This window comes from Phaenicophaeus curvirostris, chromosome 10, assembly GCF_032191515.1.
Source record: "Phaenicophaeus curvirostris isolate KB17595 chromosome 10, BPBGC_Pcur_1.0, whole genome shotgun sequence".
NCBI lineage: Eukaryota > Metazoa > Chordata > Aves > Cuculiformes > Cuculidae > Phaenicophaeus > Phaenicophaeus curvirostris.
In genome coordinates, this window is record NC_091401.1 from 10106045 (window position 1) to 10130979 (window position 24935).

Consider the following 24935-nt stretch of genomic DNA (forward strand, 5'->3'; position numbering starts at 1 on the left):
CTACCTTGAGCTGGAGCTTATACTCTGGCTGTGCTCTTCTTCAAACTCATTTGCCTGTCACCCTCAGGTTAACGTACCATTTTTCTTCTATTACTTTCTGTCCTTCAACCTGTGCTACATCTTGGCATGTTTTTTTTTCTCTGAGTATCCTTCAAGGTGCAGAGACCATTCCTCCTGAACCTGATTTAATGGGAATCCTGACCTGAAATCCAGTAACAAGTTTGCTAATTTCTAGTAATGTGGCAGACTATATGATCTATATGGTTGATAACTCTAGATGCTTCATTTATTTACATTTTGGACCATAAAATATAGCTGTTCAGGTGCCAAGACTAAAATATAAAGTCCATTAATGAGGTTCTCTCCACTGCACCTCCTGCCGTAAGGTAAGAACCTGTAGTTATAGGATATGCAGAACACTGGCTCTGTTTCGACACCCATCTCCAGCTTGTGGTTTCCTCTATCATCTCAGCCTCACAGGTAAAGAAAATGCTCAGTGGCAAGAATGAAGGTTCTATCAGGCCACACAGAAAGGTTTTGTCTGGCATTTCAAGCAGAAGGCTGTGCCTCATTCATGGATATCCTAGACTTTGATCTTACTGAAGGAGTTTGGCTTCATCAAAGTCTGCCTGGGGATTACGTCCACCTGCTACCGTCTCCATGGAGGCTCCTTGACATGTTCACTCAATAGCTTGGTGGGTTTGCTGGGCTTGATGAGTGTTCCAGTAGCATTCCCAGATGGAGCTGAATGTGATTGTGTTCAAACCACTCTGCTCAAGGTGACCCAGTGAGCATGTGCTTTATACTGCACCTTTACATGGTGGTGGGTTTTGTCGTGGCCATAGCACTGCTAGAAAGACAGAAGATACCCAAGGCATTATGCTCTAGATAGTGTCCTGGATAACTATTTGCCACTGTGGGTTTCATCAGTTTCAAAAGTATGTGCAATTTTACTTTTGCTATCAGCAGAGTTTGATAGTGAAGATAACACGAAAATCGTAACTAGTTTTATCATTTTAAGAGGTGCACCGTGTTGAGACTGTGAGTCTTTTATGTAGGACCGGGCAGTAATGCATCTCATCAGGCATATGAAGATGGGAGATTCAGTTGAGAGATGTATTGATGATCTTTGGGCATCCTGCTTTCATGGGTCCATGTGGTGCTGATGGTAGATAATTTCACCCCGATTTGGCAGTGTTGTCATTCATAACAACATACAGTCCTCTCATATACATGGCATGAAAAATTCCTTTAATGCTGGGGAGGGATCTCAATATTACTGGATTAATTATTGCCTGTCGACAGAAAAGGCAGATAAAGTAGACATACTGAGCAGATGTCATACTAGTCTTCTTACATACCTAAGAAAAGAATCAAGTCAGCTATGTTTAAAATCTCACTGTAATGAACTTGGCCAAGATTTTTGAGTACAGTTTTCTCTTAAGTATTGTTTTCTTTCCTGTAAGAGCTAATTTTATGTGAAATTAATTCAGTCGCTCTCATCTGTTTTTGACAACAGCATTTAATACTTGCTTTTTCAGAAGAAAGTAAAGAAGGAAAATATTGAGTTGGTGTTTCAGCTTGCTAGCTTCTGTTTGGTATAATCTCTGTAGCAAGATCCTTCAACTAGTCCCACTGTTTCCAGGGTCAGAGCACAGCACAGAGGCTCAGCAGTAAAATAGCAGCCTTGTGGAAAAAGATGACAACCATTTCTTGCCAGTCAGTGGGGCAGGGAATGGAGCAGGGGTTGTGCTTTTACTGGTCCAAGCCAAAAATATAGACATGGTCGTGATCCCCTCTTCAAACAAGAAAGCAATGAAACTAGCAATGAATGAAAACCAATGCATTGTGAAAGAGGAAGGGTGGGGGATCTGAAAGGGATGTGACCAGCCAGAGGGAACAAGGTGGGGTTCCAAGGCTGGGAGACCGTTGGATGTTTCTGGAGGGAGACTTTACTTCCTGCAGTGCCGGCTTTACTGTAAGTAGCCACTAAACACACACCATAGCATGTCTAAAAAACCAATTCCAAGATGGTTTTCAATGCAGCAATCACTCCGGGATAAAACTGAGGATTCCTGTAAGTTCTGAAAGTCTAGGTGTTAGTTTAGAATGTTACAGCAATACCATACTTGCCCTTGAGCAAACGGATCACTGTCAGCTGCCTCAAGCTGAGCAGTGTATATTTGTAGTCCTCTCCTCTTCAGCCTGCTGCTGAAAGCAAATGCAAACTGCAGCAGTGACATCTCCACTGTTTCTAGCCCTGATGGCCGGGATGCCTGTTTTCTCATGTTCACTGTCAGTTACAGTACACGGCTTGAATTCATCAGCATTCCTTTCAGAAGAGTAAATAGTCTAATGAACTAAAAAGGTATTGGAAGCAAGCACAGTTGTCTTTATTGAGGTCAGGTTTGAGTTCAAGTATTTGAATTACCTGACCTAAGCACTGAATAGTGCAATAAACCAGCCAACCTGGTTTGCTTCTCTTTTGCTCCCTTTGGTAAGGCAGCGCATGCCTTCTGCGCTGTCAGGGCACGCTCGGGTTGCCTTTATGTCAGCTATTGTGATCGTACCGGCTCGCGGGGTCTCCAAGAGAACACACAATAGCTTGCATTTTTTAAGTGCTTTCATGACGGTGTCTTGTGTAACACTGCCAATACTGATAAAGGTCTTTTTTGCATGTCATGAAAGTATTTTATAGAGGATGAAAAGAAACTAAAACCACACAGTCAGCACATTACTGGGCACAGGCTAGATTTTCAGTTGTGGATTATCCCACTGAAGTAAACACATGGTTCTTGCTTGCCAAGGTTTTCCTTAGGCCTTCCTTTCATAATTCTTAACAGGTGAACATCTGGTTTTTGACGTTTCTTCCCTTTCCAGCAAAGGAGATAGGATCAAATATGTTTTTCTAGAGCATTTAATGTTGTCTGCGAAGCAAGCAAACACAAGTTTATCGGTTTTGGTCCATACTCTAGATATCTCTAAAACGCAGCGTACAGAGCCTCGAGAAGAGAAGGTTCTGGGGAGACCTTAGAGCAGCCTCCAGGACTGACAGGGGCTCCAGGAAAGCTCGGGAGGGGGTTTTATAAGGGCAGGGAGTGATAGGACGGGGGGGAATGGCTTTAAATTAGAAGGGGGAAGGTTTGGATTCCACGAGGAAGACGTTCTCTGCCCTGAGGCAGGGGGAGGCCGCGGCCCGGGGCGGCGCGGGCAGCGCTGCCGGGCGGCCCCTCAGCGCCGGGCCCGGGGGGGGCGGGGGCGCGGCGGGGGCGCGGGTTGGCGCGCGCCCTGTGTACACACACGCGCCGCGGCCAATGGCGCCGCGCGGGCCGCTGACGTCACGCGGCGCGCCGGCCAATGGGCGCGCGCGGCTGGCAGGCGCCGCCAAGCTTGTGCGGGGGAGCCGGAGCCGGGGCCGAGCGCGGGGAGCGGGGCCGGGGCGCTCCCACAGCCGCCCCGGCGCTCCCGGGGACAGCGGCCCCGGCCCACGGGCGGCCCGAGCCCGCCTGCCTGCCACCGGGCCGCCTGCGCCCGCGCCTGCCTCGCCGGGGCCGCGGGTGAGCGGGGTGGGGGGAGGCGACGGGGGGAGGAGGGGGGAGGGTCAGGGAAAAGAGGGGATCAGGAAAAGAGGAGGAGGGTCAGGGAGAAAGGGGGAGTCAGGAAAAGAGGAGGGTCAGGGAAAAAGGGGGGTCAGGAGAAAGGGAGGGGATGGGGAGGTCAGGGAAAAGGGGGGGCTAGGGAAAAGAGGAGGAGGGTTAAGGAAAAGGGGGGGTCAGGAAAAGAGGGGGGTCAGGGAAAAGGCAGGGGATTGGGGGTTGGGGAAAAGAGAGGTCAGGAAAAGGAGGAGTTCAGGGAAAAGCGGAGTCAGGCGAAAGAGGGGATGGGGGTCAGGGAAAAGGAGGGAGGGAGGTCATGGAAAAGGAAGGGGTCAGGGAGAAGGGGGTGTTCAGGGAAAATGGGGAGTGTCAGGGGAAAGGGGGGTCAGGAAGAGGAGGGGAAGAAAAAGGGAGGGGATGGGGGGAACAGGGGCAGGGGGGTCAGGAAAAGATGGAGGGTGAGGGAAGAGGGGGTGGAGGGCGGGGGGGGTCAGGAAAAGGGGGGGCAAGGAGTGAGGGCAGAAAACGGGGGGGATAGGGAGGCGGGGGGATGGGGGTCAGGAAAAGAGGGGCAAGGGGAGCGCAGAAAAAAGGGGGTAGCAGGGGGAAGGGGTTCAGAAAAAGGGGGGAATCAGGGAAAGATGGGGGCAGGGGAAGCGAGGGTCGGGAAAAGGGGAGCAGGTAGAAAAAGGTGGGGATGCGGGGGGGCGCTGGGGGCCGGGAGGAGGCAGGCGGCGCCGGTGCCGGCGGGCGGGGCTCGGGGCAGAGCGGCCCGGAGGCCGCCCCCGGCCGCGGGGCTCTCCCGGCCGGCAACGCAAACAATGGGAGCAAAATAGGGAATAAGCAAACTTCCTTGCGGCGTGGGAGAAAACCGCATCGGAGGCGCTGCCGCACCCGGTAAAGGGGTGGTGCGAGCGGGGCCCGGGGGGGTTTTCCTCCCCAAAAGGACTTTGGTTCTCATTTTCTCGCTCAATTTTGAATTGACGTAGAAAATGAATGGTTTATGTTTATGTGATTTAACACGTTGCGCAAAAATCTTAAAAATATTCCTTGCTCAGTTTTTGTAATTTGGAAGTCACTTCTTTTTGTGTCTCTTCATTAATTCTTTTACCACCTGATAGATTTTTTTATTCCCAACTACTATCACTGATGTAGCTTAATTGTGCTGACAAGAGACAAAGCCAGACGTTGAAGCTTGCATGATGTTGTAGCTACTTGATATAATCTGATTAGAAAAATAATTTTATGTTAGTAAGAGAAATGGGTAATTTTTGCTCCATTTCTTCACCTTTCTGAAACTAACTGTAGTTCGTTTCATCGTGTTATATCCCGTCTTATACAAAATATGTCTGGTTCGTGTACATGGGGCAAAGACTCGCAACAGATGAGCGATGTTACAGAACAAATGCAGGCCTGTATTTCACAGCCTGTATTTGTGCCAGTGCTGTGTGTACTTGGAGATGTTTTGTAGGTAGGGAAGTGCTGAATTTTAGGAGCTCTTCTTCAGAACAGCGTATAGAGTGCTATCTGCAGCACTTTGAAGAAAGATGAAAGAGTAAGGAAAAATTTGCATTAAAGGAAAGACTTGACAGGAGAGGTGGTCACGAGAGGAAAAAAAGGGGTAAATTCTTCTCTTTTGAAAACTTTCTTGTGAAGTGAGCCTAGTGCCCCTAGAAGAGGAAAGCATAAGTTACGTGACTTGGTTCTGTATTAAGGGAAAAAAAAGAAATTATTAAATACTGTTAAGCTTGTCTCATGGGTGAGCTGAGGAGTTACCTCACTTAACTGTCAAATTATTTGGCTTCCTTTTAGCCCCTTCCTGTTTGTGCAGAAATCACTACTGTAACGCAACCGTTTGATTTGTACTATCTTGATGTACTTAACTTCACAGAGAGCACACGCCACTGCAAGGAATGCTCTTTATTGCCACAGAGGGTTCTGACTGGCAACCGTGCTTTACAGAGCGATAAGGTGTGGCTTTCAGTACAGCACTGTGACAGCAATCATCCCCTGGGAAGGGGGTAGGCCAAACAATTCAGCTGGCTAAAGGCATGGTGCCGTTCTGCAAGAGCTGTCAATAATACAGGAGGATTCTTTAGCTTCATCTGCTCTTGTATATGTCATACGTGACTCTGTATATGTCATATGTGACTCTATATAGTCTCTTGGGCATCTGGACATACTTCCTCGGCAGCTGTGAGCACCCTCACGGTGAAGATGTTTCAGTGGGTTTGGCTAAAGGCGTTGTAGATCTTGTGGAAAAAAATGCCAACTTTCTGTCTCTTTCAAGAATTTATAATGTTATTTGGTTTAAGTGCAGACCTCTTCACGTGCCTACAGGAGAATTTAGTGTAAATCTCAAAAAGCAACAGAAGGGTGACATGATATGGTCACAGGAGGGAAGTTGCAGCCCATACTGTGTAGATAGTATTGTTTAAACCTTTACATCCAAATGTGGAGCAGAATGAGTTCTCTAGTTACAGCTAGTATAATAATTTCATTCTTGGAATTGCAGTTGTGCTGATATGCTACTTTACAATAGCCTTCTTAGGATTGTCTTTAATATAAAGCGACAATTTCCTAAATAGTTTACTTTTTCGACATAATGTTTGGTGTAATGATTAAGAATTTCTCCTCTACCTTTCCAATTACATTCACAGGACATGACTACTAATGAATCAACAGTGAATCTCAAAATAGGGACAATAAACTTGTCTGGCACAAGGAAATATGCCACAAGTTCTTCTGTGTAATCAGACAGGTCTATAAAATTTTAGGTATTCAGTGGAAAATAATCCAAATGTCTTAGTGTGGTAATAGTACATTTACTGTGTCAGAGCTGATAGTGTAAATGGTCTGTTGTGAGACCTGAAAACTAGGTATGTGCCAGAAATAGTGCAGAAAGGTGCAAATGTGTCAAGGACTGACCACTCTGTAGCAGCTTCTGGGCTTAGTTCTTGGTGGCTTTTTGGTAACATGCAGTATTAGAATGGAATTAATTGGGTTATTTTCACCCATTATTTGATTCACAGACTACCGTTCTTTTGCAAGAAGGTGCAGCAGTAGTAAGTGATCTTATTCGTACGATTTCATTAAAGGAACTTCTTTGCTGCTTTGTCTGCTTTCCTGTGTGCAGGGATAGTTCCAGTAAAGGTCTCTACAGGCAGTTCAAGTTTGCTTTTATACTTTCCGATGTTAATAGCATAAAAATTAGTCTAAGCAAATCAAAGTGCATACCTATCACAGTTCAGTTTGGGAGATTATATTATTTTTTTTATATTATATTATATTCTAGTAATGCATATACTAAGATATGTATTAGTAGAACCTGTAACAAAAGCACAGCTGTCTAGAATATCCTGTTTCAAGGGACTTATGGATGTAGTGATGTACTTTTTAAATGAAAAGGGATGATATTTAGAAATAACTTCTACTACATGTAGCTATTCACATACTATTGTGCCAGGCATTCATCTTTGGAACACAGTTTGCAAAATCCACAGCCCACTGAAGCCACTTGTGAGAAGATTTGTCTTTACTGAAGCCTATAGAAATTCTCTGATTTTTGTAGTGCCAAATTGGTGATAAATAATGCTTTGGCCAGCTCACATTTAGTTTTGTCTGTCAAAACAGACTGAAACTAAGCTGAAAAGAGATTAGTATTTGGTTTTGTTATGAGGCTTGGTTGTGAACTGCAGCAGTTCAGGTGTTGATACAGTTTCATTCCTTCTGTAGCGATAAGAGAGGTAAAAGACAACTTGATATTGTTAACTTCCCAAATCACTTAAGCATGAATTGCTGAGGGGTCTCTTTTAGAAGGATCTTTAAAGGCACCATACAGAATCCTTACGACACTGTGATCTTCCTGGTTTACAGTCCCTTTAGGTATTTGATAGACATAAACATCCAAGTTTTTCACAAAACTTCTAGACCCACTGCTGCTTAACGTAGCTTCTAGAAATAATCCATTTTATAAAGGTGATGTTCCTTTTCTTTTGACTGGTTTTACATTATTTCAATTAGTGAGACGTGCCCTAGCCATCAGGTTTTACATGAACTGTGGTAAGAGGAAACAGTGATGGTAGCTGTGATTATGCTTCTCCTATTTGTATACAGCCGATTCTTTCCTCACAGTGAATGGAGTGCCTGTGTCCTGAACATAGGATTTTTGTTACATTCACAAATGGATTTTGGTCTATAGAAGTTAATTCTGGTCTTGCAGCTTAATTTCTTTTTTTCCTGTGGAAGTTAGGCCATGCTCCTCCATTTGGGAAGTCAGGTTTCTCCTGTTTCATCAGATTGCTGTTGCTGCCAGCTTTGTCTCAGTTTGGGTGGAAATACCAACTGCTTCAGTTCTGTCTTAAAACCTCTTCAGTTCTCTCATTTGTACTAACCTCTGTCAGGTGATCATATCATCTGGCTGGATGCATGAAAAGGTTGCTTTAATTGGAACTCATAATCCATTTCCCCATGGTAGCAGAAGTGTTCTGTGTGAGCAAGTGACCGTTTTTGTTAACAGTGTTATTATTGGGAATTTCAGCCCAAGATGTCAGGAGAAACAAGAAAAATAAGGTCATATGTCCAGAATGTAATTGTAAGGTTGCTGCAAGTACACGTTGTCTGTAAGGCTGTGACGTTTTAGTGGAGTCGCATAGATGAATTCTTCACTTTGGTACCAGCTATTATGAGGATATTTGCGGGAATTAAAGTCTTAAAGCAAACAAATCAGTATTTGCTCATTAAGGCTTATGAATGCCAATGCTTTAACATATTAAAAGTTACTAATGAACTGTAACAGTCATTCAAATATTAAACCTTTCTCATCTGAGCAATAGTTATAATTACCAGAATAAGTGTAATTGACCTGTAATATAAATTGTGGTTATAACATGACCAATAATTATGAATGAGATCAGGATATACAAGTGAGAGCGAGTTTATGTCCCCAGAGGAAAATCAAAAACCTTTGTGTGCATGGGCTTTCTATTTATTGTAAGGAAAGAGTTAAGTAACTTCTCCCTTCATTATATGCTTGACCTTGAAATCTGAGAAGCTTGACAGATATATTTCTGTTCTCTGAAATGTGCAATGGAATTGTCCTAAGCTGCAGTTTACTTAAAATTCAGCTTCCAATTGCAAACACATTTAAACATTTTTTAAAATCAATAACTTCATACATACAACTGACCAAATTTCAAGCTGTGTATTGATTCTGTATAACAGCAGGCTTCTGTGGTCTGTCAAAGGCAAATTATTCATTCTGATTCTTGTTGTATGAGAAATTGGAAAGCTATGATCTGAAGACAAAAGATCCAACTTCTTTGTAATGGGCTTTGAAGTATGCATGCACTCCAGTGAACGCTTCAGAAGCATGAAGTAGTCTTCATACAACCAAACCATAACTAACTTTTTTGTCACATTTCAACGCATAAGTAAATTTTCAGGAGATCAGAAATTATTTTTTTCAGAAACAAAGTCATGATGTGGTTCTGCCAGCCAGACTGAACTGCTCACGCTGCTCACTCCGTCTGTTGGTTTAGTCCTGTCCCGTGCACAGGCCTAGATGGTCATCTCAGCTGTCATTCAGTGGCAGTACACGGAAAACTTTATTGTTCCCCATTTCAGTCCTTTTGTTACTGTTTTGGCAGCACTGGAACCAAATTGGCTCACTGAGGGGGCCAGGTAGGAGTGAGAATTATTGAGAGCAAGTACATGGGGAACAGAAAGTGGAAGAGGTGGAGAAAAGTGGAAGATCCTTTCTAGCAATGATAGCAGAGGCAGGATTGTGGATCAGTGCACCTTGTTTCATGGGCTTGTGCATCACTACAAAAATTCCTTTTTGGCATTGTACTGAATTATAACTAAAGAAGTGTGATTTTTTTTTTGTTATCTTTCTGCCAGTGTTCAGTGAAGAATAAATAAAGGCTTTAAACAAGAACAAAGCTTCTAGTGAATTATAAGGAAAATGTAGGAAATGGTTACTAAATCTCTCTCCATCATCACGTTCTTTATGCCTGTGTAACTTGGGGATCTTTAATTAAGTGCAAATGTAAAATTATCTTCAGCTCATTGGATGTTAACATCCTTCCAGCTGCAGGGTTTAGAGAAAAGTGTATCTCAGCAGGATGGTTAAATCGTTCTGTGTGTTTGTCAATGTCCCGATAACTGTAGAAACGTTAAAATCTCAAAATTAAACCCCATTACAAGACTGGATTAGATTCTAGAGTATCTCTGACTTATCATATGGCACAGGAGCTGGTGGTAGCAAGAAGCTCATTTGAACTCTTGGTAAACAAAAAGATGCTCTTTTCCGCTGAGCTTAATTGCAAAAGGAGCTGATGTGTTTTTGGCGATGCACCAGGCTTTCTTACCAAGACACTTCACAGGCATTCATATAGATCACCAGACTTCTTTCAAATGTCAATCTGCTGCTAAAATGAAATTTCTTAAGGCAAAAATATGTCTGTGAAAATACAGTGTGCTCGTTACTCTGAAAAGCAGTTGTACATGGCTCTTTCCACTGAGGCGGCAGACTCCCAAATGTTGTGCCCTGTTTAGTAGTCTGCTATGGGAAAATCCCTGAGCTAGAAACCTAGTTAGAGAACAAAAGATAAGCTTATAGAATAGATTGTCTTCTTCAAAGAACAGAAGCTAACTTTCTGGTAATTCCAAGTGCATCTCTGCACATCTGTGCTGAGTGGAGTTGTCTGTGAAACTCAAACAGAAATTTTAGATAATCTTAATTCTTCCAGTGCTGCATGAATATTCTCTGCTGTTCTGATGTCAAGCCCTGAGTACTTTATCATGAATGACAGTCAGCTGGTTTGGGAATTAAAAGAGCCTTTGAAGGTTCAAGTATTGGGAGTTATTCCACATGTTTAATGTTACGTCCTCCTTATCTGAGCAACAGGGGACATGCTTCACCTCATTGATTCTGAAATAAGCCATGAGTGCTGCTCCTATTCTTAGATGTGTGGTTTACCGCTAGTACTTCCATGACATTGGACATGTCTAAGAGCATGCTTAAGAAACTAAGTCACTTGAGGGAAGGAATATCTAGTTCCAGGTTGATGGGATGCAAGTCTCAGCACTGTTGGGTCTGGACAAGCAGCAGAACTTGAGGCTCAGCAGTGCAGTTAAGTGCCTGGAGACTTTAAACACTTTAATATAGGGGAGAGTTTGATTACAGCTTTGTATTTTAATCTTGTGGTTTGTGTTCTTCATCCACTCAGACCTGTTTTCATCCCTGGGACATAAGATATTCAGTAGCCCCTGGGAACGGTGCTTTTTCTGGCCATGTTATATGTACAATGTTGAGAGTAAATATAGGGAGTACTGGGAGTAATGGGGATGTAGTATTTGGGATCGAGTCTGAGAGCATTGAAAGAGATCTGATTAATTTCTTTTCTGAATACATGCCGCATGAGGTTCTTAAAGGGACATTTCCCCTGACATGCTTTTTGGCAAACCACGCTATATGTTTGTTGTTTGTTATGTAGCTTGAGTGCTACAGTTTATGCTAATTGAACTTGCATGTAGGTCTTGTCTGTTTTTCCAGGTTCTTCGCACTGTGTAAATCGGGGTCATAGTTAGGAGACTATGTGAGGAGTTGTTGGTTAATTTGTTCTGATGATACGTTGGCATTTTCCTCACTCACATCAACTTAGGAGAACCTGGTCAATTGTAGGCACTTGGTTTTATTCCATCCAATTTCTTGTGTGTCAGTTGGTACCCCCAAACTACAAGATGAGATCTTAACTTTCAGATTAGGTTCAGGCAGTTATATCTTCCATTTGCATCTGGTTTAAAGCAGTCATGCTTGGTTCGGGTTTGTGTCGTGTAGTAATGAAACCTTCTCTACTTTGCATTCATAGGTTGCAGTCTTTTAAGTCTCATAAAAGCTTTTAAACTCATTACTGAAGTTATGTTGTTAAAAACTCCAAATATCATTTAGCAGTTGAGTCCCTTAAATTTCCTTTGTTCAGTCTCTCTAATCACCTTGTGTTATCTGCTAGAGCTTTTTTGAAGGCATACAGTTGCTCACAGTGAAAGCTGGAAAAAGTTGTAGTACCTGCAGGGCTTTCATTGCGCACGTCATGCTGGGAGTTCATTTCAAATGTTTCCTAAAAGCTACTTTCTAATATATTTTAAAAATAAAAATTACTGTCTGATAACTGAAGATGGTGACTTATTTCCCATTCCATATGTGTGATTTGTTGAATGCAGCCCTTGGTTGGCTTTTTGAAGTCTATTAAGTGATAAACTGGATGTTACATTGACATGGGTGTTCCTATCTCTTGCAGTTTGTAGGCCAAGTTTATTTCTCATGTACATAAACAAAGGATAAAACTGGGACTAAGTCATTTGAAGAGGACTCGGGGAAAAAAATTGACAAATCAATGGAATCATGTTAATGAGATGCAAAATCTGTAATTTGAATTTCAGAAATATCGTAACAAAGTTGTAGTTCTATTTCTTGGGGTATCAAAAAATTAATCTGACTGGTACGCACGGAAATTTTCACTAAAATTGGCCCTTTTCCGGCTCAGTTGCTTCAGAGAAGAGTTGGATATCGAAATGTTTGTTAGGAACAAGAGGAGGAAGTGCTTCCTGTGAGCAGGTGGATTTCTGATAACCGCTTCGTAATTTTGAAATTTTACTGGTCTGAAAACTGAGACACAAGGGAGCAACATATGCGTAACAGGTGGTCTGATGCATGGAGATGCTGTGCATAAATTAGTGGTTTAGAACTAAGCTTGTATTGATTCATAAGAAATCCTTTTGTTACTGCTGTCTTCTGAAATCAGCCTTGTAGAACCGTAGCTCAGAAGTGAGTACTACGGAGAGGGGGCTGAGGAATCTAAACCAATTTCTAGTGGAAAGGCTGGTATTATACGGGTTTCTTTTTCTCAAAATGGATGGCACCTTCTGTCCTCTTGGCTGACCCAGTTATTTGGAATAATTTTCTTTTTGCAGTACTCTCGATCAAGTAAATGAAAAAAACCACTCCTTGGTGATGATAAAAATCATTCTAGTACACTGAAATAGCCCTACAATTTTTTGTGTTCCCTGAAGACTTTTCATCATAACTGTTTAGGCAACTGTCTAGTAGTTGTCTTAATTTGTAGGTGTTTAATACTGATGTCACAGTTACATAAATGACACTTTCTGTTGTGAAGTGAGAGTGGCTTCTCAGTCTGGGGAGAATCTGTGTTGCTCGTCTACGTGAAGGTCCAATACCTGGGGTACTGATAGGAATTAGAGAAAACTAAAGAAAACCAGGATAAGTTTGGTAAAGCTTCATTATCAGGCGCAGAAAATTGTTATTGTACAGGGCTTTATTCTTTTCTGCTGTTAGGTTTTAGCTGGTATGTGTATCTTAAAGGGATAATTTAAAAATAAGCTTTGGACCACAGAAAAGAAACCTAGGAAGGAATATCATATTTGCCTGCAGATAACTTTTCTGGTTGTTTCTTGTACTGGGATTCAGCTTCAGTATCACTGAAACTTCACAACAGATCTGGCTTTTAACTTGTAAAGAAAATAGGTACAGATAAACACTCTTGTACTGTTCTGTTGTAACCAGAGCTTGATTATCTGGGCTTTTGTAAATGCAGTACCCAAACTGGCTTTTTAATGCCATTGGCATAAGTGATTAGGCAACATATGTTCTAGCAGAAATGCCAACTCCAAGTTTACCGAGTCAGCCATTTCGGTTAGCTTGCTGTCCTATATGGTATTTAACCAAAAGTCAGAATTATGGGAGTGGGTTATAAACCAAAGCTTAGATTTTGAAGGGACAACCAAATTCAAATAAAGCAATCTTTGTATCTTGTGCTTTGGGCTCTGAACCTGTCCTTTTGCAGCGCCATTTCCGTAGAAACAGCTAGAGAAGAAAGAAAAGAACAAAAAGGTTGAGTTTTATGTTTCTCTATCTGTGTGGTGCAAGCTGTCAAACAGCAACTGGGAATGAAGGGAATCTCCATTTTGAGGCCATCTGTGTAGATTCTTTTGTCTGAACCTGACAAGAGGTCATGGCAGATGGTGGGGTCACAAAGTCTGGCTTCTCGAGCTTGACAAAATGTGTTCATAAAGCTGGAAGAATACCAACTGTTCATACTGGCTGAAGCATTGTGGCAAAGGTCTGGAATAGCTTATGGACAATGCCTTCTGGATCGCTAAGCTTGACAGCAAATAACTTGTCAAAGATGAAACTAGTTTGCTTATCTGTAAATGGGTTAAAACTGCTTAGCAAATGTGTTCTAAACTGTTTTATTTGAGTAAATTACTTGTAAAGCCTCTTAAAGCAAGAGAGGGAGGTCAGGATGCTTCATGAGTTTTTGCCAGAGCTCCAGATGATCTATTTGGAGAATTTATGTGGAAGGAGGAGGAAGGTGGAAATAGAAAAGACACATAGATCATAATTTTTGGATGCAGTGCAAGGAATCAGTGTTTACTCTTTGTCATGACCACAGTAGCTTTATGGGTTTTCTGTGGCTCTTCAGGTTTCAAGATTGCTGCACAGATCCAGAGCCCCTCTTCCCAGGGTGTGAATAGATACCCCTCTGTAGTGTCCTCTCTGAAGGCAGAGAAGAATGTGGCTTATCTTCTTGGATATTTTGTTGAGAAACTACAACTTGTAAGTTTTCATGGGAGAATGTCTTAGTAGATGGAATCATGTGGTGTTCTTGTGCTGGAGTAATCACTTAATCACTGCTGCAATAAGTGGAGGCACTAAGGAAGATAAATACAACTTGTTCAACAGGAAATGGAGACCATCTCTAAGTTGAATAAAATGTTTTTCCATTAACTCTATAGAAATATTCAAGAATTTAAAATTCTTCTGTATTGTCCAGAACCACTACTGCAGTGAGGGTAGAGTTCCCCCTTAGCCACACGCGCTGCTGCAACCAATTTTGGCACTTCTCGGGTAGGCAGGTGAAGACACTGACCATTCTCAAACTTTGCGTGGGTTAAAATACAGAGGAAGAAACATGAATTGTGACCTGCTTTTGTGGCTGGTGAATTCTGTTGTAAGCAGTGATGACTCCTCTCTGGTAACTAGTTTAGGCGTCTTCCAACAGATTTTGCTGATTTGATTCCACACTTGAAAGCGTGAACAGTTCTCCCTCTCTTATGCATTTGAGTGCAATTCATGTGTCTTCTGTAGTCCAATTTTTAACAGCAAGTTGTGCTTATAAAGTACTTTCAAAGTACTTAAATGCTTTGTCAAGTTAGTTCTATCTATAAAGTGGTTTGTGCTGCCAACATTCATTTGTAACTTGTTTTCTTCTGCTTTCTGCAAGACTTCTGGGAGCTTTCATTTTAAAAAAAACGTCAATTTAAGTATTTTTCAGTATACCAAAATGTTTGTCTTTCCCTGGAATTATAATATTATAATTCTGATTGCATAGGTTTAATTAATAAAGCCGTGAAAATATTAAAAAGATGAGTTTGAACTGGAATGCTTTTTCTTGGTTGTTTCCTAAAAATACTGAATGTTTCCTGTGTCTGTACATCTCAGGATATTTCTTACTTTTAGTCAAGATCTTTGGATGTCTGCAGTGATGGAACTAGGAGCTTTCTCTGGTTTTGGAGGCTACAGATAGGATGGAGAAAATTCACTTCCAGTTTTTAAAGTCAGTCTGCATTAGATGCAAATGACTGGATGGTTTTAATGGCAAGACCTCAGTAATGGTGTGACATGTATTGCCAGCACATTAATATACTTAGGCTGCTGTGTAAGCTGGGCCTGTAAGCTTTACATATAAGATTACATCTCTGCCTATTCCAAGAAATGTACATTTCTAGGATCCATGCAAAACCTGATTATCATGGCGATTGATTTTATCAAAAAAGTAAAAAAAAAGAAAAGAAAAAGCTATCTTCTGGAGATGCAGAGTTTCAGATGGAGAGGTAACTGAAACTATACTTTAACTAAGGCATTTTGTTAACTTTCTTACAGGATGTTCATTTTAAAGATTCAGTGAAGATGAAAAAGAATATCTTATGGTTTTACGGAATTTAAAGCAATATTGTCTGACATGACGGCAAAAAATGTAAGTATAATTCTACCACATGTATTACTCTTTCTATTGTCATGCTGCCAGTCACTTCTGGGTTTCAAAATTTGAAGGTCTTTGTGTTTGATTTCTAGTATTTGTCCATACAAGAAATCAAACACAAAGGCCTTCAAATTTAAAAGTCTTTCTCGTTTTTGTATACGACAAATGTGTACTCTGCTCCCATCTGCAGTATTTTGGTAAACTGATTAGAGGTTCTTTAAGGATGTCCGTTTACTCAGCTATAGGTCAGGTTGATAACTGGGGCAGTGCTTTGTACTGTTTCATTACTGATCCTTGCAGGTCCTTTTCAGCTTAAGATTTGATTCCTCTAACATTGCTTCAGACTTACCAGAGCACTTCTCATTTTGTTGAAGCATCTCACCTTTGCATCAGAGTAAAATCCTTCCACTGAGTCCAAGTCTTGGAACTCAAGAAAGAACAGAAACACAGCATATTTCTTTGGTAATGTTGGTATGCTCTTCATTTCTAGAAGACTGAGAGCATTCCTATTTCTTCACCTGCTGCATTAACAAGCCTGTAGTGTGGTGTCTAGAGGCTATATTTGATCCTTCTATCCTGAGTTCTGAGGAAGTTTGTTAAGTGTCAAACATTTTGACCTTAGTTTTCTGCTTAATGAACTACGCCTCCTGAGGGACACAATTTGTATAGAGAACAGTTCTGATTAAGCTTGGTGGTCAATGAGTTGAGTATGACTTTGGGCCCTGGGCAGTTCACCTGTTGACTGCCTCTGTAGGGCATCCTGCAGTCTAATTAAATCTGAACAGGTTTAGGGACCAGCATGATTAAAGAAGTACCCTGCAATAAAAATGCAGGTGACCCCAGGATGGCTCTCTGTTCAGTAACTTCAAAAGCTTTTATGCTTATTTGATTAGATTGGCGATAAGGGCATAGTTTGGTTAAATTCATTCTTAGGTCTCAGAAACTGCTTTTCTCTTGGCTGTTTTAATAGCTTCATTTGGTGTGTAGTTCCAGGTGAGGCTTTTGGATGTCTCATGCTTGACTGATTCAAGCTGACAAGCCGGACATAAATTGATGTGCATATGCAAAGCCCCTTGACTTACTTTATTTCATTGGCCATGATCAACTGTAGCATAAATCAGTAAATTGTACTGATGTACCTGGAACATCTGCACAATCCAAATTATTTGTGGATTTGACCTTTTATACAATGCAGTCAATGCATAAATACCAATGGCAGTAAAATCTGTGGAGTGTTGTGTGCTAGACGGCCATCACTTGGAAGGGATCTCAGGTGGCCAGCTACCCCAGGGCTTGACATAAAGCTCTTTGACACTTGAATTCAGAGCCCAGTTGTTTGGTGCTTTGTTCAGGGCTTTGGGATTTGAAAACCGCTAAGGACAAATGTGTGACATTCAGTCTGGGTAACCTACTTCTGTGCTGTATATAGAAATATGTTTTCATTGTTGTTTGCTTTAATGTAAGGCTATAGTTATTTTATAGAATAAGTATTTTATTCGTATGTGTGCTTTGAAATTTTGCATATGCAGACCTAGTCATTTAGCTAATGTTTACTGTAAAAAATTAAGTTCCTGTGTTGCAGATGAAAGTAGAATTCAGTTTTCATGTTTGGTAAGTATACTTACGCAAAGGATTGGCAAAATAAGTAATAGTATAAAGGCAAGTGGGGTCATAAGTTTTCTGTCCTTATTCGTAACAAGCTGTGTTGAGCAACCTTGTCTCTGAGGAAGCTTGTGCTTCAAGCACATGGCAAAATGTTTCCATAGATTAAATGTGTGTGTAGGATGGATAATGTTCCCCATCACTGTTTTCTTAGCTCACTTTTTGAGTACATGATGGGAGAATTAGCAAGCCTGGGCTTACTGCACACTTCCTCTAAATGAGGGACACTGCCTAGCATCTGCTTATAGAACGCTGCTTATGGGTAATTTGACCTTCCTTAGAAAACAAGTCCAACCAAAACAGCTATGAATAATAAAATGTCAAGTAAAAGTTATGGATTCTTTTGGAGATGAAATGTTTATATATATATGGCTATTATACCAAGATTTAATACCCATAATTTAAATTGCCCTGTCATAATGGGTTATTTAATTCTTTGCTTATATCATAAAAGGCATTTTTCTTGTCTGTTTTTTACTTCCATTCCCATCTGTCCTTCAGGTAAGAAGGCACCAAAACAGTATTGAGAAATGAGGAAAAAAATGAGCAAATACTCATGATAAACTTACTTTTAGGACAAAATAAGTAATATGACTCAGGCAGATTATTTGAATAAGACTGTTAGTTTTGAATTTATGTACGTATGTTCGTAAAGTGATTTATCACTTCTTCTCAGAGGATGGCTTTCTTGTCATAGATGAGGTCAGTTAAATGGTTATAATGTCCTTTCACTTGTCCATACAGAAGAAACAATTTAACTGCTAAAGTTGGTCAAGAGGGCTTCAAACAAGCCTTAACACTTGTCTTACACAGGAGACTCTCTAAAAACAATATAGAGGACGGTAGCTGTTCTGTACTGATAGTGCATGCAAGTTGCTTTTCATTTATGATGACAGTGTGCTTTTTAGGTCCTGCTGGAGTTGTTTCTGTAAGTGATACCGCTGTGATATGTCTACCAATGAGTCTGTTAGAGCTTACAGGTGTAAGAAAACAGCCAGTTAATGGATTCCCTACCCATTTACAACCTCTACATGCTATAATCTGGGTTAATTCTAGCGCAGAGAGAACAGAAACTTCAAGTGAATGGGAAAGTTAATTCCTGTAAGGAAAGGGAAGAATTGCAGGTGGAGACTTGATACCTCAACAATGTGTCAAGCTGCACAGAAGGCTGATAAGCCGAAGAGCAGCTTGTGATAAGGTTGCCCTTTCCAAGACTCTGGTTGTGATTCTATTTTTATTTCCCCCTGCCTTGTTTGGAAACATCTTAGTCACCTGCTAGGAAAGGGGGAAAGAAATTGAAAACATTTCATAGGATGCAATGGCCTGCCAAGTGCTTGCTTTGTCTTCATGGCTGGATTCATCTCGCTGCAGAAGGTCGGAAGCAGGAGGCCAGCTCTTGCCATAGCCAGTAATCAAGGTACTCTGGGTCAGTGTTATAAAACAGAAATATTAGACAAGCCGTACAGAGGGTAATAAAAGATACCTATGTGTTTGATTGTTTGCTTGTTTCAGCTTGGAAGTGGTTAAATGACATGATTCCCAAAAGCAGTGGGGGGTGCAATCTCCAGATAACAACATGACCTGGGACCTCTCTGACATCAAAATGGAATACTATAAAGTTCTCATTCTGCTGTAGTTGTGTAATATCCTGTCCTGCTTTGCTTCATCTGAGGACTTGGTTATGATTCTTCTGTAAGAGAAACAAACTCCTTTAGATCTGCCACACTTCTCATTTAAGTGCTCATGAAATTCAAGTGTGTTTTTAAGCTCTTCTGAGCTTGGATACAAAGATTTAAAAATTGAGAAGTTTTCCTTTCCACTGGATGCTCTTTATAAATGTGTTACTAGGACCATCATCGTGAAAATACATATTTCTATGCAAACTAAAATTCTGCTGTAATTTTGTATCATTTGAATCACTGAAATACAAGATACATTAAAAAAAGAACTCAAGCATTTTGTTACATTTCTTTAAATATTAAATCATTTCAATAATCTAAATATTTCAGAGTATTAAATGTAAATGTTTAAAATTTCCTAATGGCTGGAGAGTTACCTGCAGTTGGCAGTGCCTGTGTGCAGCATCTCCTGTGTTTAAATGAAGCACCAATATGAATCAATAGGGAAACATACAGGTGTAAATCTAGAGCTGAAGGTTCAGTTGTGAGCAAGTTGCAGTGGTGTCTTTGAAGATGTGGGAATCATAATCCTCATCCTTTCTCTTGGAACGCTTCAAGGCTTCTATAGCCAACATCTGGAATTTATCCCTGTGGCTCCCCTGTTCCTTCTCTGAACCACAACGTTCTCCTGTTTGTGTTCTTCTATTTGTGCATCTGCAGGGCTCCTGAGGAGAGGCTGATGCTCTTACTGTTTGTGCAAAGGCAGCAGTAGCATGATCCAGGGTGCTGGTTCTTCATCTTGGCTTTGCAGTCGCAATGCCCTTTCAGTGCTACGTGCTATGCGAGTTCCTAACCTTTCCAACCTCTTCTTTTAAAGATCTCCTCAAGAATACATTTTCAGTGTAAGAATCCCAGTGGCCTCTCGCCACGGGAACTTCCCTCGCCGTCCAAGCCCCCGGGGGGCGGACTGTTAGAACGCTGCCGCTTTGCTTATGGACCTGCTACCGAAACGCGATAGGAGACGTTTTGCGTTTGTCTTCTTGCCTTCCTCCTCTTCGCCCCGCTCCGCTCCAGGCGGTCCTGCCGCTCCCTAGCCGGGCTGCTTCGCCTCTGCGCCGCTGCCACCTGCTGGGGGACAAAAGGCAGAGCGGAAAGGGAAACGCGACAGACTCGCTCTGTTCCAAAGCGACAACTGGTGATCCCACAGCCCGCAGCAGCCAGAGCTCTGGGCTGCCCGCTGGAAACAGCTCAGGCTGGGGGTGACAGGACAGAGCGAGTCAGATACAACATTTCAGATAAACCAGTGAGCTATAGAGCATATAGAGCTAAGGGCTTGCTTACGGAGCCATAGAACTGAGCCCGTTTAGGCAGTATTTTATTATCAGGGCAGTGCAGCAACAGTTAATGGCTGTATGTTGCTCCTGATGGCAAAAAAAAATTTAATAGGAGTTGTTTCAGAAGAGCCTGTCACAATGCTGTGTGCAGATTTTCCCCTCCAAAAATTACTTGCTGAATACAAGTTTTTTCGTGAAACAGAGCAATTGAATGCTTGTAGTAGGTGGGTTTTGTTCTTGTGTTGTTTATTTTAGTGTTATGTTGCTACTGTTTAATGATTCTCTAATTTGCTATGATAAAAGTTCTCCGAGCAGCCCTAGCGTATGTTCCATTATTCCTACGTACATCTGTAAAATAAAGCAAGTATTTGACCCTTAATTGTATGATTGTTTCTTCTTAACTTGGATGCCTGAACTCTTTGTGCCAATTATTGGCAGAAGTAGTCAAACTTTACAATATTTTAAAAAGAGATTTTGTAGCATTTAGTTTAATTGCCTAGTGCTCCAACAGAGCTCAGACCCTCAGTGCTTAGTACAGCTTCTGTCTTGGAAGCAAAACAAAATGCTTAGTTGAACATTGATGGTGCAAGCATAATGCTCTGAAACTGCCTTACTGTTACTTGCTGTTGCTGGGCCCATTATTTGCTAGCTGGGATCTGAGAGACTTTCCATCTCTTCAATCCCTCATCCAGGAACAGGGATCTTGCATTTTTCAATACAAATTCCACCTGTCTATGCTTTGCTAAAATCTGAGATGCACCATTCTCTGTGACTGATGTTCTCCATGTCTCTTGTAATTCTCCCTCAGGGTAAATCAGTTTATCTCTGAAGCCTAGAAAGTGTTTCAAATACATCGATAGTCACATCTCCTCAGACCTGCAGACAGTGCAGCTTAGTGCTGAGACCGCTGGACATCAGGCCTGTTTCGGCTATGTCACTGGTGGCAGCTGCTCTGTTTGGCTTGGAGGGGACAGGGACTTAAACCATAACAGCCCAAATGTGCTGCCTGGCTCACGTATAGTGCAGTATTGGACTATTTAGGGCTTTTGTTAGGTAAGAACTTAGTTAAAATTAGAATTTGTCTTTATATACACAATAAATGTCTTGGATCCTTTGCTTTGAATCTCATGTTCTTGTTAGACTCTACTGTCCATAAAATAATGATGTTTCAGAAATGCAGAACATTCGTAATACTGTTGGTTGCATACTAGAAAACATAGAAAGGTTTATCATATTTTAAGACTTCAAAAATGTTTTGTTCAGGTTGGTGTGACTTCCACAAATGGAGACTTGAAAGGATTTATAGATCAGAACCAGAGTCCAACAAAAGGTAAGAGAATTCTATTTGTATACATAGAAAAGAAGTGTACATCAAGACCTGCTTCTCTCTCATGTTTACTAAATCAGTACTGCTGATTTCACTGCATACGGTTGGTTGAGTCTGGGAGACTCAGTATTTAAATGTTAAAAATGTATTTCATACATCCACACTGGTAGATGCTTCATTACTGACGCACAGTTGTTGGTAACAAAGGGTAGAAGATCTTCAGAGTGGGAAAAAAAGAGTGTAGTAAAAATAACTAAAATATAAAATAAGCCCTGGTTATTTTTGTCCTTTTCTTGATGGTTAATAATGTGCTGGATTTCCTGATTTTCACGCTACCCTTAAAGTTCCCAGACTCTGTTGTAGTCTGAATGGGAGAGAAGGCTAAGCGTGACTTCATGGTCAGTACTATCTTGTGGTACTTCTATGAGTGTTTTGGATGATTCGCAGTAATAATTATGTTTTGTCCTGCCCTGTTTCATCTTAGCATTTTGAGTGTAATTGCTTTTGACTCTAAACCAGTGTGTTGGCAGCCAGCACAGCACCAGGTTTCCAGTACAAGAAAACTGCAGCCCCTTACCAATATTAGAAAACTTGAGGATTTAAAGTTCAGGAACCACTGCCATCAGCCTTTCTGAATAAATACTGCTTTACTTTCCTATATTTATTGCCTTTAACTCATAGGCAAAAGGCTCTTGGCTAAAGGATCTCCATTTGGATGTGGTTTCAGATGAATGCTCACTGGATCCGAGAGGGAATGCCACGTGTGGGTGGCTCTTGACAAATGGCCAGGATGATCACCTAACAGGGCCTGCTCATTGCAAGGATGGTCACTGGGTAAAAGCTGTTAGGAACTCGGCACAGCACAGTCCAGCTACCTCCTTTCTGCAAGTCACTTTCAATTGTGTTTTTAGTCTTTGACGTAGTAGATTCTTATTGCTACAGCCAGAATGGTTCAGCTCTGGCAAGCTGAGCTGATGATGCTTCCTTACCTAGAAGTACATGGTAGACGAGTGATTAGAATTTCTCCTGTAGGACACCTACATTTTTATTTCTCTGGGACACAGAAAATTGGCCCTGCTTCTCATTCTTTAGTGGATGGCTACTCTTGGGTTACTGAGTGCCAAAGGGATGCTCCTTTCTCCTCTTTTGGGAGAACAGAGGCGATTGTTGCTGTTCTTGGCTTGGGGACGGGCCGTACGCAGGCGTTAGCTGTTCCTCTAGGGTTTGAGCGTGGATCGTGCCCGCTGGGAGAAACCCCCGGTGTGCTCCAGGCCAAGCAGGCGGGCGCACCCGTGGGTGTGGGCATGACTGCGGGGCCCAGCAGCGATCAGCGGCCCCGGTTCTCCTTTAGAGAGCCCTGGGGGAGGTGCCGAGGCAAACTGGAGCTGGCCCTCGTTCCGCTGAGATGGTTCGAGTTCCTCAGCAGGTCGGCTGGGCCTGTGGGTGGGTTTGGGGAACGTGTTCAAGCCGCGAATTAAATCAGCGATGACGCCGAGGTCGCGTCGGACAGCTGCGGCTGTAACCGAACGTTTCACGGGTTTTGGGAGGCGTTCCCGGTCCGTAACCCTGTCCGCGTGTCACAAAACGGGGAAAAGCGGCTTCCCCGCCGGCGGCACCGGAGGGCTCGGTCCCTGACCCCGCTCGGCGAGCGATTGCTCCTGCTTGGGCCGCTGCGGCCCCGCATCCGCTCGGCGCGCGATTGCTGCCGTCTGGGCCCGGCGCGGGGAGGAAAAGCGTCATGGCCGCCCGGCCTGCCCCTCGCCTGTGCCCGCTCCGCCCCCGGGCCTGCCCCGCTCCGCTGGGCCCGCGGCGCTGCTCCCCGGCCGAGCCCCCCGGGCCTGCCCCCCGGGCCTACCCCGCTCCGCTGGGACCCCGGCCCTGCGCCCCGGCCCTGCCCCCCCGGGCCTGCCCCGCTCCGCTGGGCCCCCGGCGCTGCTCCCCGGCCGAGCCCCCTGGGCCTGTCCCCCGGGCCTGCCCTGCTCCGCTGGGCCCCCGGCCCTGCGCCCCGGCCCTGCCCGGCTCCGCCGAGCCCCCCGCCGGGAGGGGAGGAGGCTCTGGGGGAGTTCACCCGTGTCTATAAATACATAACCGGAGGGTGCACAGAGGGTGGAACTGGGGCCTTCTTAGGTGGTGCCCGATGAGGGCAGAGGCGTGGGCGCAGCCCAAGCGGAGGAGCCGCTCTCTGTGCGTCCGCAGTCAGTGTGAGGGTGACCAATCTCTGGCACCGGATGCCAAGAGAGGTTGGGGAGTTTTCATCCTTGGAGATGCTCACAAGTCACCTGGACATGGTCCTGAGCAGCCAGCTCGGGGTGCCTCCAGAGGTGACCTCAGTGACCCCGCTTGAGCCAGGGCACTGGACAAGGTGGCCTTAAGTGGTCCTGCTCCTACTGTTCTGTGATTCTGACTGCAGGTCCTTGTTAAGAACGTATTTAACTAAGAATAGTTTAGGTTTGGGGCAGGGGAGGCATTTTGGTATGAGTTAATGTTTTCCATAAACTTCACAAGTTGGAGTTTGCTCAGAATTATTGCAGTTAAAACAAAAGCAACATAAAAATAAGTGGAAATGGTCAGGAAGGCTTGGTTTCAGGGAAGAAAAATCTTGCCAGACTTTGAGCTGGAAAAACTCCCGATGAGAATTTGTTTCTGAAGAAAACCACGATGTCTCCTGAAGAAGGTTGTTTTGTTCAAAACTCAGCTGCTGGTGAGGTGAAGAGGTGATACATCTGACAGCAGTGGAACAAAGTCTAGGAAGGAGTTACTTGTATGGGATAGGTTGCATTTTTAATGATGATGTTTTCAAGGCCTTATTTTTGGCATGCTTTTAGCTTATTATAAAAGTAAGCAGTATTCCCAAAAGTAAATTTGATCAATTAAATAGACAATCACCTGGTGCATAAGCCTAATTTTCAGTAGATAATGACCTGAAAAATTACTCTGAAATTTTAAGTGCCTGTAAAAAAATTATAAAAGTTACTGGAACTGAATTTTGTTATTTTCCATTGGTAGTGCTCTTGCATTTTAAAAAGAATTTATTTCGCAGGTTAACTGTTCTGTTTGACTCCTAAACAAGATCTGTTGGCTGACACGATGTGTCTGTATCCAAATGAAGATGCTGGATACTGATCTACTTTTGTCCATGAGCAGCGAGTTGATGCCTATGGGTTCATTGGGTATGGAAGAGAGAAACAGCAGCTTTCAACTGGTTGACTATGAATGACATTTGATTCTTGCCTTAAACTATCCTGTAGGCTAAGACAATAGTGTTGGTGGGCCCTGCTGTCTTTAGTTGATACTTTTGTGTTACTCTCTTTTTCTGTTCTGTGAGTTTACAA

The 24935-nt window shown here is 42.7% G+C and overlaps 1 protein-coding gene across 5 annotated transcripts in view; it reads left to right on the forward strand.

Annotated features, from left to right (window-relative positions):
• Positions 1-15561: 15561 nt before the first annotated feature.
• TFDP2 (transcription factor Dp-2) overlaps positions 15562-24935 on the forward strand; it is a 30313-nt gene continuing 20939 nt past the window's right edge. For 3 of the 5 annotated variants that reach the window (XM_069864431.1, XM_069864434.1, XM_069864432.1), the window contains exons 1-2: positions 15562-15655; positions 21540-21606. In XM_069864431.1, the coding sequence (XP_069720532.1) occupies positions 15641-15655; positions 21540-21606 (82 nt within the window). In that variant the 5' untranslated portion in view covers positions 15562-15640. Of the gene's footprint in view, positions 15656-21539; positions 21607-24686; positions 24774-24935 lie in introns of those variants that run through there. The other 2 variants (XM_069864436.1, XM_069864433.1) reach the window with 2 other exon arrangements.